Source organism: Schistocerca piceifrons, chromosome X (assembly GCF_021461385.2).
Source record: "Schistocerca piceifrons isolate TAMUIC-IGC-003096 chromosome X, iqSchPice1.1, whole genome shotgun sequence".
Lineage (NCBI taxonomy): Eukaryota > Metazoa > Arthropoda > Insecta > Orthoptera > Acrididae > Schistocerca > Schistocerca piceifrons.
Window position 1 is genome coordinate 168,356,018 of NC_060149.1, and position 19,660 is coordinate 168,375,677.

Below are 19,660 nucleotides of genomic sequence, written 5' to 3' on the forward strand. Positions count from 1 at the left end.
AAAAGGATAACATGCCCCACAATACAATTTTAGTAACAATTCTAATTCAGTGTATCTAGAAAAGTGCATTCAATAATTATGGAATATTGTAAGTTGGTGTCTTAAAAAGTTTCACTGCTGTAGAAAATCAAACGTTGGTTGCTGTTTTCGTAGTTCTAAAGGCTATGAAAGTGTACCTGCCGACCATTGTTTTCACTGTTTTCAGAAATAAAATAAAAACACTGAAATTGAATCGAGTACAGCAGAAATTACTCCACTATAATTGTGATAGAATCCTTGTTTTTCGAATTAGTGCCACCTGGGAGCAGTGGTGGTAAGAAAGTGGCGCAACAAAGTACAACTTAACTGAACTTTTTGTGGCGTGAGTAAGGTTGCATCTCTTAAATTGCGCCACTAAAAATTGGGAGTTCACACATGCAACTGCAGTATGCCTCTAGCTGTGGCGATACTTTTGTTGTGTGTGGGAACCCGACTTAACACTTCAATTTCTCCCTTATATAACCCAGTCCGCATTAATACAGAACTTTACATGTTTATAAACGACGTAACCTCGATGTTAACGTACCATGCAGTAAAGAAAAAGCCTAATTCAATTTCTCTCTGCTTGAGATTAATGTTATTGCTTTGAACTTCGTGTTTAGCGTTGCGCGTTGTGCACCGTTCGAACACGAAAGTCGATAGACAGCTCATTTCGTATTCGATACAGCATGTGACGTCACGATGACGTCACTGTTGCACCATTGCACCAAGTCTTGTGAGCTGTACGTGAGATTTTGACAACGGGCAAATGAAACGAACCTAGTTAATGTTGGAAACATGATGATGCGGCAAATCCAAACACTTTACCCCTGGCCTGGCGGTGAAACATCCAAGACTATGCGTTCGCAGTCAACGTGTTTGTGTTGGCAACGGAGAGAGAGAAAGCACAAACTCCGGAATGTGTATCCTACGGGTTGCTGCCGATCAAGAACTGGGGAAAGCGAACCGTGCCGTTAGCAAGCTAGGGAAAATTTCGAGAGGGGAAATGGACTTCGAAGGGACCTTGAATTAAAGAGCCGAGTATGGGAATCTTTGGATGGTTTCAGAAACCTCTGATTTTCATGTGCATAGGTGCACTGCGTACTAGTAGGAAAAGTTATCACAAACAAGGTCACTGAGGCAGTAGGCTGCGTCACGTGAGGCTTTGATAAGAGACAATATAGAAACGAACCTGCAAACGTTGGCAAGACGATGACGTATCAAATCCAAACAGGTACCGTGAGATAATTAAATTACGTCGATGTGCAAGTGATGGTTTATATGCGCGTTCGCATAGAGATCGGCGATGTCATTTGATGGTCTTAGCAGACGTAACTAAAACAAATGATATGTAATGCGTATTACGTGCTGGCTAATGACTTGTAGGACGCTACAGTTTCTGATCACGATGTTACGAATTTTGAATACTTATTTTGGACAGGTGGCGCTCTTAGCGACGCAATTGGACTGCTGTATCACATACTTCCGACCAACTTTTGTTTTTCGGGGATGGCTGAAACATTCTATCGTATAAATGTAGTGCTTGGGAACTATTTTATCTTCGTTTTTTAATATTTATGACGTTAACATGTTACAAACTAGTTTGCGCTACACAAGCAACAAAAATTATTACGGCGCCACTACGCAAAACGAGAAAACGTGGATTACACCAGTGAGTCAGTTGGAATCGGTCGACCTGTACAAATACTTGGGAGTAAAAGTTTCTAGGAATATCAAATGGAACTATCACATTGGCTCAATCGTGGGTAAACCAGGTTTCAGACTACGGTTTATTGGTAGAATACTAGGGGAATGCAGTCATTCTACAAAGACTGCTTACACATCATTCGTGTGACACACCCTAGAATAAATAGGCTTTGTGTGTGGGAGCCGTATCAAATAGGACTAACTGATGCATACGGAGAAGGGCAGCGCAAATGGTCACAGGTTCGTTTGATCCATGGGGAGTCTCATAGTGATGCTCAAGAAACTAGATTGAGAGACACTTTAAGATAGATGCAAACTATCCTGAGAAACCCTACTTACAAAGTTCCAATAACCAGCGTTAAATGATGATGAATCCAACTCCTTACTGAAACTTTCTACATTTCGCCCCCGTAGGGCTTATGAGGACAAGATTAGATGAATTACAATGCACGTGGGGGCATTTAAACAATAATTCTTGCCACACTTCATTTGTGAATGGAACAGATAATCCATAATAACTGGTGTAATGGGCAGTATCCTCAGCCATGCATTTTACAATGGTTTGGAGACTATGGACGTAGACATAGACAACAGGCGTTTAGCTGAAATCTGCCAACTAAATATAGCACAAACATGAAAATTAGCCACACTAGTGCTTTGTCAGTACCTACAACCTGTACGGGAATTCACACTCATTGGCCTCGCTGATGTACAACCAGATTAACACCCTTCAACCTAACCTAGACCTCTGGCTATGCTATACACTAGTCTGTCACCTCAAGCAAATTGACAGATTTCAGCCGAATGCTAGTTTTGCAGTACATACTCATTTTGTGATAATGATTCTGATTCTTGACATATAGCCAATGGAGGAAGAAAAATACACAAATGAATTATAGACAATGATAAATCACAGTATTGAAGTACACTGTGTGAAGAAATTTTAGGAATATATAAAGCAGTGATTGTTGTCACAAAATGCAACTCTTAAAAACAAATACAGTGCACTGGATTACGTTTCCCTTTAAAATACTTGGGAGCAAATTTGAATGTTTCAGTTGAAAACAGGCAATGGTAAATTCGAATATAAGGGGAAGAATGTCTGGTTGACTTTTCTGTCAAATTATCACATGGCAGAAAGAAGAATCATGTCATAGACTATTCATCAGTCAGAACGGAGCCAATACTACAGTGTGTGGTAATGTTTGGCACCAATTATTGAATAAGGAAAAACTGCAGCGAGTACAAAGAAAGCAGCAAATGCAGTTACATTAAGGAAAAAGTGGGTTTCACCGTCACTGACTTCATTTGCACAGCTCTAAAGATCCTGAGGAATTCTTGGGTCACCAAATTGTGTCTAGCCAAGTACAGAGGTACTTAACAGGAACGTTGAGCTATTTTTGCAAACTGTCAATGAATATATTTCCTGAAGGACTACAATAATCTGTAATAGGAAACACTTATGAGAATAGAGGTAAGCAAATAACGTCCATAGTTTGATACAAATGACACTACCATTTTTCTTACAGAATACTGATGTTGAATCCTCACACACCTTAAAAGGAATAAGAATGCATTATAAAACTAATGAGAGCCTTCAAGATTTATTACTTGATGTACTTCTGTTATTCGTACATTAAATGGTCCCCAAGTTTATTAACAAGCTTTCCAGGAGATACTGTTGGGGTATACAGCCAATACAGTAGCCAACCAAATACACTAGTGATGAGATCTTGTCAAACAGTTTGACTCGTGATCATACAGAACCCACTATCAGCACCTTAAAGAAGTGACGATGCGTAAGGAAGGAAGAAAAACTAAGGTTAATCGTCATGCTGACAATGAGGTCATTAGAGACAGAATACAAACTTGAAGTTGGTGAAGTATGGAAGGGAAAATCGGCAATGTCATTTTCAGAAGAACCATTCCAGCATTTACCATAAATGATTTAGAGAGATCAAATAAAACCTAAAACTGGATGTTCAGGTTGGGAATTTGAAACACTGTCATTCCAGATGTGAGTCCAGTGTCTTACTACTGTGCCACCTCACTCGGTACAATGATGTCAAAAATTTGTTTTTTGTTATGTAGGTTGACTAGAAAAAGTGAAATTCTATGGTCGTGTTGTTTAAGAAACCCTGACGGGCAGGTTCAGCTGCCTGATTGGAAAGGTTTATCCATCCTTCATGCAGAGTGGCACCTTTCCTTTATGAAGTGTGAGAGTTGAGTGTAGGTGACTCTAATGAGTGTGATGTTGTGTGTGTTTAATGATGGTGAGAGAAGTAACAGGGTGAATCTCAGTGCCAACACACATTGTACCAAGGTCTTGAGCTTAACATCCCAATCTGTCGACAGGTCATCATCAACAGAGTTGCTTGACCTCAATTCATGAGACTGTGGAGAGGCTGGAGTTTAATCCAGGACATTGATGCAAAGTCTGGTGATGGGGAACTATGCCACAACTCCTCCTCCATTTTGCTGTAAAGACAAAGGGAAAGCAGCGAAAGGTGCATGGCATATCCAGGCAATTATCAATCCAAGTATTGGCCGTGACCAACATTCTACATCTACATCTATACCTTGCAAAAAACCACAAGGTGCATGGCAAGGGTACATCCCATTTTACCAGTTATTGGTGTTTCTTCCCATTACATTCATGTATGGAGTGAGGAAGAATGATTGAATGCAGTAATTATTCTAATCTTATCCTCACAATCCCTATGTGAGCAATATGTGGGGTATTGTAGTATATTCCTAAAGTCATCATTTAAAGCCGGTTCTTGAAACTTTGTTAATAGATTTTCTTGGGATAGCCTGTGTCGTTCTTCAAGAGTCTTCCAGTTCAGTTCCTTCAGAATCTCTGTGACACTCTCCCGCAGATGAAACAAACCTGTGGCCATTCATACTGCCCTTCTCTGAATATGTTCAGTATCCCCCGTTAGTCCTATCTGGTACAGATCTGCAGATAAGTCACAACTACTATGGAAAAAACAGCACATTACCAGGTAGTGACAAAAGAAAAAGTACTTGCAAACCAGTCAGGATAATGTGTCAGAATATTCAGTGCCTCAAAAACGAAGTGCTAGATCTAGAAGTAGCTTTAAACAATCTTGCTGATGTCTCTTGTATTTGTTTATCTGAACACTGGTGCAAGGCTAGTGAATTAAGTCTCATAAATATAAGCAACTTTAATTTATCATCACATTATTGCTGAAGTGTTTTTAAAAATGGTGGGGTATGCATTTACTCTAGAGTAGGACTGCAGTTCAAAGTGAAAACAGAATTGGACCATCTAAATACAGAAAAACATTTTGAATCATGTGCCATAGAGTTAAAAACTGAGGAGAAGAGTGAAAAACTAATTGTCATAACAATATATAGATCACCACTGGGTGACAAAAACATATTCTTCAAAAAAATAGAAGCAGCATTTAACACTTTTTATAGTAATGAAGTGAGATTATTGTTATGTGGGGATTTTAATATTAACCTGTTATTTGAAAGTGATGAAAACAGGCAGCTTTTGAGTATACGAAGCAGCTTTCACATGAAACCACTCTTTACAGATGCCACAAAAATAACAGAACTGTCATCTTCTCTTTTAGACAATATTTTCACAAATATGGATAATGGTATCACTGAGGCACTAAATGTAAACTTAGGTCTTTTGGATCACAAAACACTATCAGCATACATAAATTCCACTGTACCCAAGGCAGTAAAATATAAGTGGGAATACAAAAGGCACTTCTATACAGAAAAAGTAAATACTTTCATCCAGTTGTTAGCTAATGAAACCTGGGAAGATGTCTTTGCACAAACAACAACCGAGGAATCTTTCAATGCATTTTCTAGTACATTCATGTTCCTATTTGACATGTGTTTTCCAAAAAAGCTCACAAAGATCAATGCCATGCCTAAGAACACAAGCCAGTGGATAACACCTGCTATTAGAGTATCTAGTCAAACACTAAAACATATCAGTCAACTCAAAAAAGACAACATAGATGAACACTTCACGGATTTTGCTAAGACATATAAGAAAATTTACAGGAAGATGATAAAAAAGCCAAGACAATGCACAATGACAATGTAATTGCTGGGTCAGCAAACCAACCAAAAGTTGTATGGAATGTAGTAAACAAAGAAATAGGCCCAAGCAAAAATGTTAGAAATCTAGATGACTTTGTTGTAAAAGATGATCAAGGTGCTCCAGGCAGAAATCTTACTTTAGCAAATTACGTTAATGACTACTTCATAAATAGTCCAATCAATCTGAGTAAAAATTGTTCTAGGATTAGTAGAACATCAATCCTAGGAGAACAAAGTGTTAATTCTATATTGCTACCTCCCACGAACAAATTTGAAGTTAATCGAATAATAAAAACAATGAAGAATAAAATGTCCTCAGGGATTGACGATGTACCTTGTTCAGTCATGACGAGATGTGCTAGTGTCATATCAGAACCACTCTTGCAATGTAATTAATCAAAGTTGTACATGCTATTTCAATTCGGTCTGATGTTGTGTAGTGTACTATGCACATTTGTAGTGTGTAGAGTATTGTTCACCCTTTATATTTTTCTTGACAAAACCGATGCAATGTACATTGTCTCTGGATGAATAAACTACTACTACACTTGAGCAATATCCTAGGACAGGTTGCTTGAGTGATTTGTAAGCAATCTCCTTTGTAGACAGATGGCACTTCCCCAGTATTCTCCCAATAAACCAAAGTCTGCTACCTGAACTATGTGATCATTCAATTTCATATTCCTACAAAGTGTTACACTCAGGTATTTGTATGAGTTGGTCAATTCCAACTGTGACTAATTGATATGATAGTCAAAGGACACTATGTTTTTTTCATTTTGTGAAGTGTACAGTTACACATTTCTGAACATTTAAAGTGATCTTTGCACCACTTTGAAATCTCATCAAGATCTGACTGAATATTTATGTAACTTCTCTCAGATAGTACTTCATTATAGATAATTGCATCATCTACAAAAAGTCTGATGTTACTATTAATATTGTCTGCATGGTCATTAACATACAATATGAATAGCAAGGGTCCTAACACTGTTTCCTGGGGTACACCCGAAGTTACTTCCACATCTGACAATGACTTCCCATCTGAGATAACATGCTGCATCCTCCCTGCCATAAAGTCCTCAGCCCAAACACAAATTTGACTTGATAACCCAGATGATCATACTTTTGACAATAACTGTTGGTGTGGTGCAGAGTCAAATTTAGTATGTCATGTGAGCAAAGTGCAACTTGAGTTTCACATGATCAATGTTTGCAGAATCCATGCTGATTGGTACTGTTTGAGATAGCTCATTATGTTTGAGCTCAGAAAATCTTCTAAGATTCTACAACAAATCAATTTCAAAAATAAGGACAGAAGTTTGCTGGATCACTTCTACCACCCTTCTTGTAAACAAATGTGGCCAATGCTTGCTTCCAACTACTGGGAATGTTTTTTTTGTGCAAGGGATCTATGCTAGATTATAGTTAACAGAGGGGCTAATTCTGCCAAAAATTAGATGTAGAATCTGATAAGGATTCCATCAGCCCTAGGACTTTGTTCAATATAAAAAAATTTCAACTGTTTCTCAGCATGACTGACACTAATATCTATTCCACTCATCATTTCAGTAGTAAAAGAATTAAAATGGGGTGGTACTCCTGGGTTTTCCTTTGCAAAGGAAACATTCATAAACAGAGTTAAGCATTTCAGTTTTTGCTGTGCTACCCTCAATTTCGGTTCCTGTCTTATTCGCTAGGGACTGAACATTAACTTTGGTGCCACAGCAGAAATTCCAGTCATATGTATGACTGGAATTTATTTGGGTTCTGCGGAAGATCATTGGTATTAATTGTTGCCACAGCTGTGTTATCATCACTGATACCAGTTCTGATGTGGAATCCTCAAAGAAGAGTTGAAGTGTATTTGTTGCCATTAGATACAATATATTTCCATCATGAGTGGGGTTCCTAACGATCTGTTCTAGGTAGTTTTCACAGAAGGCATTCAGTAATGTTTCACAGAATATCTTATCATGCCTACCACTAAGTAAACAGTAATTTTCGCAGTTAATTGTTGGGTGATTGAAGTCTCCACCAATGATTATAGTATGATTGGAGAACTTATAATGTTTGCTTAAATTTGGTGACCTGATGAGAACCAGTGTATTCAATGCGGGGAGGCTTTTTGCTGTAGGATGACTGGGACATTGTCATACTATCATGAAACATGTCATTGCAATAAGTGAATAAAATTAACATTGTATGTGGTCAACTTTATTTCATTGGATGTTTGTTGTTAAATTACTACCAACTCCAGTTGCCCTGTGATAAGACACTGGGCTCTTCTTCAGGAGAACAATGGTTAAAATCCTCATCTGGCCATCCAGTTTTAGATTTCACATCATTTTCCCTAAACTGTGTAAGGCGAATTCCAGTATTGTTTCTTTGAAAAGTACATGACCAATTTTTTTCCCCAATCATTACTCCCTCTGAGCGTGTGCCCTGTGCATAAAGAATTCCTCACTATTAGCATATTAAAACTTAATCTTCCTTTTTCCAAATTACTAATAATGAGATCAGAATTGGAAGGTGATGCCCATTGCCTATTGCTAGTACCCATTTGAATGGATTGATTGGAAGGATGAAGAACAAAAAATTGTACCCTGAATGTCATTCACCAGTAAGTGGATCACCACCTATGTTTCTTTAGGGAGTTTTTGTACATACACTCCTGGAAATTGAAATAAGAACACCGTGAATTCATTGTCCCAGGAAGGGGAAACTTTATTGACACATTCCTGGGGTCAGATACATCACATGATCACACTGACAGAACCACAGGCACATAGACACAGGCAACAGAGCATGCACAATGTCGGCACTAGTACAGTGTATATCCACCTTTCGCAGCAATGCAGGCTGCTATTCTCCCATGGAGACGATCGTAGAGATGCTGGATGTAGTCCTGTGGAACGGCTTGCCATGCCATTTCCACCTGGCGCCTCAGTTTGACCAGCATTCGTGCTGGACGTGCAGACCGCGTGAGACGACGCTTCATCCAGTCCCAAACATGCTCAATGGGGGACAGATCCGGAGATCTTGCTGACCAGGGTAGTTAACTTACACCTTCTAGAGCACGTTGGGTGGCACAGGATACATGCGGACGTGCATTGTCCTGTTGGAACAGCAAGTTCCCTTGCCGGTCTAGGAATGGTAGAACGATGGGTTCGATGACGGTTTGGATGTACCGTGCACTATTCAGTGTCCCCTCGACGATCACCAGTGGTGTACGGCCAGTGTAGGAGATCACTCCCCACACCATGATGCCGGGTGTTGGCCCTGTGTGCCTCGGTCGTATGCAGTCCTGATTGTGGCGCTCACCTGCACGGCGCCAAACACGCATACGACCATCATTGGCACCAAGGCAGAAGCGACTCTCATCGCTGAAGACGACACGTCTCCATTCGTCCCTCCATTCACGCCTGTCGTGACACCACTGGAGGCGGGCTGCACGATGTTGGGGCGTGAGCGGAAGACGGCCTAAAGGTGTGTGGGACCGTAGCCCAGCTTCATGGAGACGGTTGCGAATGGTCCTCGCCGATACCCCAGGAGCAACAGTGTCCCTAATTTGCTGGGAAGTGGCGGTGCGGTCCCCTACGGCACTGCGTAGGATCCTACGGTCTTGGCGTGCATCCGTGCGTCGCTGCGGTCCGGTCTTAGGTCGACGGGCACGTGCACCTTCCGCCGACCACTGGCGACAACATCGATGTACTGTGGAGACCTCACGCCCCACGTGTTGAGCAATTCGGCGGTACGTCCACCCGGCCTCCCGCATGCCCACTATACGCCCTCGCTCAAAGTCCGTCAACTGCACATACGGTTCACGTCCACGCTGTCGCGGCATGCTACCAGTGTTAAAGACTGCGATGGAGCTCCGTATGCCACGGCAAACTGGCTGACACTGACGGTGGCGGTGCACAAATGCTGCGCAGCTAGCGCCATTCAACGGCCAACACCGCGGTTCCTGGTGTGTCCGCTGTGCCGTGCGTGTGATCATTGCTTGTACAGCCCTCTCGCAGTGTCCGGAGCAAGTATGGTGGGTCTGACACACCGGTGTCAATGTGTTCTTTTTTCCATTTCCAGGAGTGTATTTACAGGTTACATAGTTTTCTCAACAGTAGTGATTAGTATGATCTACCACTGCAGATTATGTGTCTGTATTGTGTTTACAGAATATTTACAGCTGTTTGTGTTCCTGTCAAAGAAATGGGAGGGGGGGGGGGGGGGGTTGTCAGGCTGAGATAGAAAGATATCTTGTTTGTTGTGGCAGACTGATCTGATTGTTAACAAACAAAACAAATCCTTGGAATGAATCTCTGAGAATTATCAGGGAATAATACTGTCTAGGCCTCTTAAATTAATGACAAACTTAGGCTGTTTCCATCATCAGATCCTATAATTAAGTTCAAAAGTACATAAGGATGAGGAGTGTTATATGTAAATATAATTAATCAAAAAGAGTAAAAAATGCTAAGCCACCAAAACTTAGAATGTGTAAAAGGACTGCAGTGTGAGTTGCAATAAAACCTGTGCCAAAGTGGGGTGTGTATATAGGATAAACAGGGAGGAATTCATGACAAAATCTAGATTAGATTAGTACTTGTTCCATAGATCATGAATACGACACTTCGTAATGATGTGGAATGTGTCAGGTTAATAAAAGGTGTCTATACAAGATATTACATTACACAAAATATTACATGACATTTAATTTATTTATTTATTTTTGGGTGGGGGGGGGGGGGGGGGGGAGGGTTGAGGAAATTACCCACTTACTATATCCAAAAATTCATCTAATGAGTAGAAGGAGTTGCCATTAAGAAATTATTTTAATTTCCTTTTAAATGCTATATGGCTATCTGTCAGACTTTTGATGCTATTAGGTAAGTGACCAAAGACTTTTGTGGCTGCATAATTTACCCCCTTCTGAGCCAAAGTTATATTTAACCTTGAGTAGTGAAGATCATCCTTTCTCCTAGTGCTGTAGCCATGTACACTGCTATTACTTTTGAATTTGTTCGGATTGTTAATAACAAATTTCATAAGAGAATATATATATTGTGAGGCTACAGTGAAGATTTCTAGCTCTTTAAATAAGTGTCTGCAGGATGATCTTGCATGAGCTCCAGCAATTATTCTGATTACACACTTTTGTGCGATGAACACTCTTTTACTCAATGATGAGTTACCCCAGAATATGATGCCATATGAAAGCAGAGAATGAAAATAGGCATGGTAAGCTAATTTACTGAGATATGTATATCGCCAAAATTTGCAATGACCCTAATAGCATAAGTAGCTGAACCCAAACGTTTCAGCAGATCCTCAGTGTGTTTTTTCCAGTTCAACCCTCCCATCAGTGCATACACCTAGTAATTCTGAATATTCTACCTTAGCTACCGATTTCTGCTCGAAGTCTATGTTTATTAATGGTGTCATTCCATTTACTGTGTGGAACTGTATATACTGTGTTTTGTCAAAGTTTAATGAGAACCCATTTGCAGAGAACCACTTAATGATTTTCTGAGAAACATCTTTTACAATTTCACCAGTTAATTCTTGTCTGATGGGTGTGATTGCTATACTTATATCATCGTCAAAAAGTACCAGCTTTGCATCTTTGTGAATATAGAATGGCAAGTCATTAATATATATTAAGAACAACAGAGGACCCAAGACCGAACCTTGCGGTACCCCATTCTTGATTGTTCCCCAGTTTGAGAACTCACCAGTTTTTTGCATATTATGTGAACTGCTTATTTCAACTTTCTGCACTCTTCCAGTTAGGTATGATTTAAACCATTTGAGCACTGTCCCATTAATACCACTGTACTTGAGCTTATCTAGAAGTATTCCATGATTTACACAATCAAAAGCCTTTGATAGAGCACAAAAAATCCCAACGGGTGACTTCCGGTTACTCAGAGCATTTAATATTTCATTAGTGAAAGTATATATAGCATTTTCCGTTGAAAAACCCTTCTGGAAACCAAACTGACATTTTGTTAAAACTTTATTTTTATCAAGGTGTGAAGCTACTGTACAATGCATTACTTTTTGAAGAATTTTGGATAAGGCAGTCAGAAGAGAGATTGGGCAGTAGTTGTTGACATCAGACGCATCCCCTTTTTTATGCAGTGGTTTAACAATGGCGTACTTCAGTCTATCTGGGAAAATACCCTGCTTCAGAGAGCTATTACATATGTGGCTAAGAATCTAGAAAACATTCCCACAGTGGGAGCAGTAGCACATTGAAGGATCACTTAAAAATGTATGAGTGCAGTTTGGATCAGATTAGTAAAAGCATGGTGGTGTTGCACGGTTCGCGAATAGGACATACTGTAAACATTCTAGAAGACTTTGATATTTTGACACATATAACTGAAGATTCTCACACACTTTTAGTGCAAATTGGTTTTTGAAATTTTTCGTGAATTACTGTGTTGACATGCTGGCTGACACAGATTCTCCTGATGTTTGTTGGGTAACATCTCATGGTGGCTGGGCCTGTGAAGTTCTACTGTTTGCACCGTAACTGGCACTCCTCTGTGGGCAAGTTACTGAATTGCTGGTTGGAGTTGCCTCTCTGAAGTGTACTGGTTTATTATTCTGATTGTTTTGTATTTTTTAATTTGTTTTCAAATTCACTGTTTATCTAAACTTCAGTGCCAAGGACACAGTTTCTATGTATCTATCACAAGTAGTTACAACTGCAAGATATTCACATCAACATGCTAAGGCAAAATGTATATAAAGCTGAAGCTATACGTGATTATAATGCAAATGTAATGATTACATGGTATATTCTGATGAACTCCCTATGTAGATGGTATTACCATTTGAAATGATAATTTTGTAATTGTGAAATCATACCTGTTAAAGAATTTTTTAATAATTTAACTTACAGTCTTTGCAGTTTGAAAGCATCCCTGTCATTTTTGTGTGTATGGCCCAAAAGATATTGGCAGTGTATTCTACACTAGCACTTCCTCTCAGCACTTGCATTTCTGTAAACTTTAGAGCAAGTTTACTGTTGACAAACAGCCATAGTACGGATTTTATTTCTGCTGGCACTGAACTTTATTTCAAATATTCTAAAGTTTGGTAAGTGAATCTTTTTTTCTCTTCTTTCTTTCTTTTCTTTTTTTAACTGGTGATGTAGACTGGCAAGACAAAACATTGTGACCACCTGCTTAATAGCCTGCTGGTCCACATTAGCAACCGAATACAGCAATAATTTTGCCTGGTATTGATTCAACAAGTCCTCAGCAGGCTTCTGGAGATATGTGGCACCAGACAACTACACACAGGTCATGTGCTTCCTGTGAATTACGGGCCATGGGTCAGTGGTTTGTGGGTGCAGAGCTGGCATCCCAGGTGTGTTCCATCAGGTGTGAATCAGGCAGATTTGGTGACCGAAACATCAGTGTGAGTTCAGTGTTGTGCTCATCAAGTCATTGTAGCAGGATTCTGGCTTCCTGACAGAGACAGTTATCCTGTTGGAAGTTGCCATTGCCATTGGAGAAGACATCAAGCATGAAGGGATACAGGTGGTCCACAGTAATTTTCATGTAGTCTACAGCTGTCATGCTGCATTAGATTACTACCACAGGTCCTATGGAATCCCAGGTGAATGTCCCCCATAAGATAATACTATCCCCATTGCTTTGTTTTCATGGTGTTGTGCAAGCCTCTAATATGGCATGTCCAGATACTTCATTCATCCTTGTGTAACATGATATACAATTCATCTGACTAGATAATACATTTCTATTGATCTGTAGTGTAATCTTGATGATTTCATTCCCACTGAAATCATAAATGACGATGTAGTTGGATGATCATAGGAACACACAGATGTCATCTGCTGTGAAGTCTGATGTTCAACAGTGTGCACTGAACAGTGTGATCTGATCACCTGTTTGCACCAGCACTGTACTGTGTCATCCGATCTGCCACACTCACCATCTATCCTACTTTACACAATAAAAAGCCGCCAGCCTCCACATTCTATGATGGTGTGAGGATGTCCAACATCTTGCCACCTACTCATGGTTTCACCATCCTTCAAGCACTTTCTTTAAACACTCTGGAGAGTTGCATATGAGCAGCCGACCAGTGTCACTGTTTCTTAGGTGCTTGTATCTGTGAGCAGAGCTGTAACAATCTGCCCTTTCTTGAAGTCACTTACATCACTGGATTTCTTAATTTGTGGTCCACATTACTGCTCGGATAATTCCTCATTCATCTTTGTGCTGCTTATATACTTTCCTTACCATGTCACATGCCCATAACACCATCAGGCAGTATCCAGTCTTGTGGTGGGCAGTGATCATAATGTCTTGTCTCATCAGTTTATTTATTTATTTTTATTTATTTGTTCTTTGCTCATGGACTCCAGCTGAAAATCCAGTTGAGAGTATTGGGTGTGTCATACAATAGGCTATTAACATCAAACTTGATTTCATTATATATACATGAAACAAATAATTAAACAGAAATAGTCCATAAGCATATAAAGGTATTACATGTTTCATATTATATATACACACAAATCCAAACAACATACAGAAATGATAATTTTTAAAGGTACATTTCAGTGGTGATATAACATATTTAAACACCATCTTAGTATTCACTCAAACTGTATATACATTTCTCTGTGAGAATATACACTGATGAGCCAAAACATTATGACCACCTACTTAAAATCATGTTGGCCCACTTGTGGAATGCAGTCCAGCAGTGACTATGCATGCCATGGATTTTACACATACTTGGTAGGTTTCCAGAGGTTTGTAGCACCAGATGCGAACACACAGGTCACAAACTTCCCTTAATTTATGGATGGGTGGTTTGTGGGCACGTAGCTGGTGCCTAATAGCATCCTAGTTGGGTTTCATCAGATTCAGATAAGCTGAATTTTAATGGCCAAGCCATCAATTTGAGTTTACTGTCATGCTGCTAAAACCACTGCAACACGATTCTGGGTTTGGGACACAAACAGTTTTCCTGCTGGAAGATGCCATCACTGTTGTGGAAGATATCAAACATATGGTTTTACAGGTGGTCCCTAATAATGTTCACGTAGTCCACAGCTGTTGTGGTGCCTTCGATTACTACTGCAGGTCCGATGGAAGCCAAGGTGAATGTCCCTCTTAACATAATACTGCTCCCACTGGTCTGCGCCTCTGGCATGCTTAAAGCTTTGAGCAGCTGTTTGCCTGCATGATGGAGCATCCAGACATGACTATCAACCTGGTTTAACAATAAATGACCAGGTGACAGAATTCCATTCATGCGTAGTCCAATCTTGATACCCCTTGCCCAGGTAATCATAACTGATGATGTTGTGGGGTCATCATGGGAACACTCAGGGGTCCTCTGTCCTCTGTTGTGGAACACTATGTTCAACACTGCACTGAATAGTGTGCTCCAAAACCCTAGTGCCTGAACCAGCATGGTACTCTGTGATCAGATCTGACACAGATCGCTGCCTATCCTGCTATAGAGAGCTGGCAAACCTCCAATCCCTATATGCTATGATGAACTTTGGATGTCCAACTTCTTGTCACTTACTCTTGGTTTCAGCATTCTTCAACCACTTTCCACAGATGCTCACAACAGTAGCATGCAAACAGCCAACCAGCTTTTCCGTTTCTGTGGTGCTTGCTCATAGGCACTGGCCCACAGCAATCTGGCTTTTGTCAAAGTTGCTTAAGTTGGCAGATTTCCAGATTTGGGCCACTTATCATCACTAGAATGATTCCCCATTCGTCTCTGGTCTGCTTATATACTTCTCTTACCATGTCACATGCCCTCGGTGACACCAGGCAGCGTACAAGCTCATCATGGGCAGTGGTCATAATGTTTTGGCTCATCAGTGTATGTACCACTTCTTGTCTTATGTTGCCTTTGATTTTAATTATGATGACTTGTGAAGGAGCCTTGTGATTAGTTCAACAGTTTCTAATTTTGGACGAAGTCTATTGTTACCTGTAAGTTTGGATGCAATCCATCGTTGCGAAGCTTCACTCCATGTTTAAATTGCTAATACCAGTAAAGCACTGTGGTGTTCAAATCTACTGTTTGGTTGATAATGACTGCTTTTTAATAAAAGTAGCAATTAACAATAAAATGTTTTGAATATCATATGAATTTAGTGGTTGGTTGTTGTTTTGTAACATATTCATGCATTATAGTAAGTGTCTCATCGTATACAGCATATACTGACAAAATAACTTTTTATCCATGTTTGAGGTGCAGGATGAAGTTTTATAGTGACCTTGGGTGAGTGGGGCTGTCGTGGCATAGAGGTGGTGGAGTAACGGATTGTGGAGGTGGTAGTGCTGGCCGGCAGTGGCTAGGAAAACTCTGCTGCAAGATGTAACATATATTATTTCCTCTCAACTTATGTCAAGAGTGCTGTGACGTCCCTGGATATGCCCTCTGCAGGAGTGTGGCCCATCAGCGGTGGCCATGATGTTGGAATGTTGTGGCGGTGGGATGGCTGTTTGATTTCCACGACCTTCTTTTCTGACACTGTTTCCCCACCCAGCAGTGCATACCTGAGTTAGCACTATGTGGTGCTGAGTGAGCAGTGACAGTAACATGTACATATGCTGAATTCTCGTAGACGTCCACTGTGACTGAGTTAGAAGCTCACCCTGGTGCAGAAGCGTGGTGGCAGTACCACCGTGGCTGCAAACCACTGCTCTCTGAAATCAAACGGCCATCCTACTACAACCTTCTGACAACATTGCCACAACAGATGGATCACACTCCTGCAGAGGGCATATCCAGGGGCATCACAGCACTCTGACATAGTGACTCGAGATGAAATAATATACACTCCTGGAAATGGAAAAAAGAACACATCGACACCGGTGTGTCAGACCCACCATACTTGCTCCGGACACTGCGAGAGGGCTGTACAAGCAATGATCACACGCATGGCACAGCGGACACACCAGGAACCGCGGTGTTGGCCGTCGAATGGCGCTAGCTGCGCAGCATTTGTGCACCGCCGCCGTCAGTGTCAGCCAGTTTGCCGTGGCATACGGAGCTCCATCACAGTCTTTAACACTGGTAGCATGCCGCGACAGCGTGGACGTGAACCGTATGTGCAGTTGACGGACTTTGAGCGAGGGCGTATAGTGAGCATGCGGGAGGCCGGGTGGACGTACCGCAGAATTGCTCAACACGTGGGGCGTGAGGTCTCCACAGTACATCGATGTTGTCGCCAGTGGTCGGCGGAAGGTGCACGTGCCCGTCGACCTGGGACCGGACCGCAGCGATGCACGGATGCACACCAAGACCGTAGGATCCTACGCAGTGCCGTAGGGGACCGCACCGCCACTTCCCAGCAAATTAGGGACACTGTTGCTCCTGGGGTATCGGCGAGGACCATTCGCAACCGTCTCCATGAAGCTGGGCTACGGTCCCGCACATTGTTAGGCCGTCTTCCGCTCACGCCCCAACATCGTGCAGCCCGCCTCCAGTGGTGTCGTGACAGGCGTGAATGGAGGGACAAATGGAGACGTGTCGTCTTCAGCGATGAGAGTCGCTTCTGCCTTGGTGCCAATGATGGTCGTATGCGTGTTTGGCGCCGTGCAGGTGAGCGCCACAATCAGGACTGCATACGACCGAGGCACACAGGGCCAACACCCGGCATCATGGTGTGGGGAGCGATCTCCTACACTGGCCGTACACCACTGGTGATCGTCGAGGGGACACTGAATAGTGCACGGTACATCCAAACCGTCATCGAACCCATCGTTCTACCATTCCTAGACCGGCAAGGGAACTTGCTGTTCCAACAGGACAAAGCACGTCCGCATGTATCCCGTGCCACCCAACGTGCTCTAGAAGGTGTAAGTCAACTACCCTGGCCAGCAAGATCTCCGGATCTGTCCCCCATTGAGCATGTTTGGGACTGGATGAAGCGTCGTCTGACGCGGTCTGCACGTCCAGCACAAACGCTGGTCCAACTGAGGCACCAGGTGGAAATGGCATGGCAAGCCGTTCCACAGGACTACATCCAGCATCTCTACGATCGTCTCCATGGGAGAATAGCAGCCTGCATTGCTGCGAAAGGTGGATATACACTGTACTAGTGCCGACATTGTGCATGCTCTGTTGCCTGTGTCTATGTGCCTGTGGTTCTGTCAGTGTGATCATGTGATGTATCTGACGCCAGGAATGTGCCAATAAAGTTTCCCCTTCCTGGGACAATGAATTCACGGTGTTCTTATTTCAATTTCCAGGAGTGTATGTTATATCTTGCAGCAGGGTTTTCCTAGCAACTGCTGACCAGCATCACAACCTCCACAACCTGTTAATCCAACGCTTCTACACCATAATGGCTCCACCTGCCAATTCAATTCATTGCTGCCATAGAGTGTGGGGGATGGCTCACGTATTGTATCATTCTAAAGCCACGGGTGTGGACTGAGAACTGTGGGATGGTCTGGTGGAGCTGGCTGCCCAGACCAGTGTCTGTTGCCGACTGTCCCATAGTGTGATGGAGACTTGTGTGTACCTGATGCCATGGAGGGTGCTGCCAGACTGTGCATAACTGTATTAGAATCAGAGGGTATTTATAGTGGTTAATAGCACACTTGTTGTGCCTGTACATTGCCTCCAGGCATGTTCAAATCAACACCTACATGTCTCCACAGTGTCGAAATACTCCGTGGGCTGGCTCGAACTTGCAGGACCTTTGCAGTGCCAAAATGACTGAGTGGTTTGTCTTGGCTGTCTTGTGGTATACAAACAGACTCGCTTTTGAAATTACATATCAGTATCTCTGTGCATGCCTGCTTTCCTCACATGTGGCCACAATCACAATGGAGCTTATTGTAATTCCGTAATGCCCAAAATTTAGGAATGGCATTACAGTTTTATACTCTGGTGCAAAAGATTAATACATACTGCCTACAAGAATAAGACATAACAATGATACCTCTAGAAATTAAAAGTAAATTTTAAGTTTACCTCATCAGCCACAGCCATTGCTAATGATCTTAATGACAATGGAATGTTAAAGTATAACCTTTCTTCTTCATCCATGTGGCAGATTAGTGACTATCGGTACGGTACACCAATTGGAGTGAGTGTGGTTTTCTTGGCAGTTTTCCATGCTCAGTTAGCAAATGCTGGGCTGACCCCTAATTACATCTCACAAAATACAATACATAAATGTTTAACATAGAGTAACACACAGAACAAAGCTTACACAATTTACAGAGAGAAGGTGCACGCAACTTCCTTCCTTTAGGTTACCTGATGACTGTAATGACAAGAAGGACAAGCAGGCACAAAGTTAATTTGCCAAATCATGAAAACCAAGAGAGACAGGGGGCAAATAAACAGCAGCTGTGTAGGGCAAAAGGAAAATCTACAGTCTTTTTTAATAAAGTCTTCTTTGTAATAATTAGGCTTTGCACCACTAATTTTGGTCAATTAATATTAATTTCAGATTTGGCAGATACCATTTAAAGCTTTTTGCCCTGATATCACAGTCCATGGAATTAAAAAAAATTTAATAAACTAGTAGATAGGAGTAAATTTCATATGTAAATTAAGTGAAAATATTGCTGTATGACTCATTGTGAACAGGCACTATTTCTCCATAGAATAATTTATGAAGGACGCTGCTACAGTATGATGGAGGATATGCAATTATCAGCATAATGTTGCAGCTATGAATGACATTGTAACGAAACACATCAAATTATACAAAACTTCATTGTGTGCACTTTTAATTAAGCAGTTACATTTTTTGTCATAAATTTTACATCTTTGGCTTGAAAAGCTATTGTAACTGTAAAAGCATTGT

General features: G+C 41.4%; 1 protein-coding gene across 1 annotated transcript in view; it reads left to right on the forward strand.

The window, feature by feature from the left end:
- Positions 1–1,111: 1,111 nt before the first annotated feature.
- LOC124722997 (phosphotriesterase-related protein) overlaps positions 1,112–19,660 on the forward strand; it is a 239,160-nt gene continuing 220,611 nt past the window's right edge. Inside the window, exon 1 of the mRNA XM_047248171.1 lies at positions 1,112–1,252. Coding sequence (XP_047104127.1) covers positions 1,231–1,252 — 22 coding nt within the window. The 5' untranslated portion in view covers positions 1,112–1,230. The remainder of the gene's footprint in view (positions 1,253–19,660) is intronic.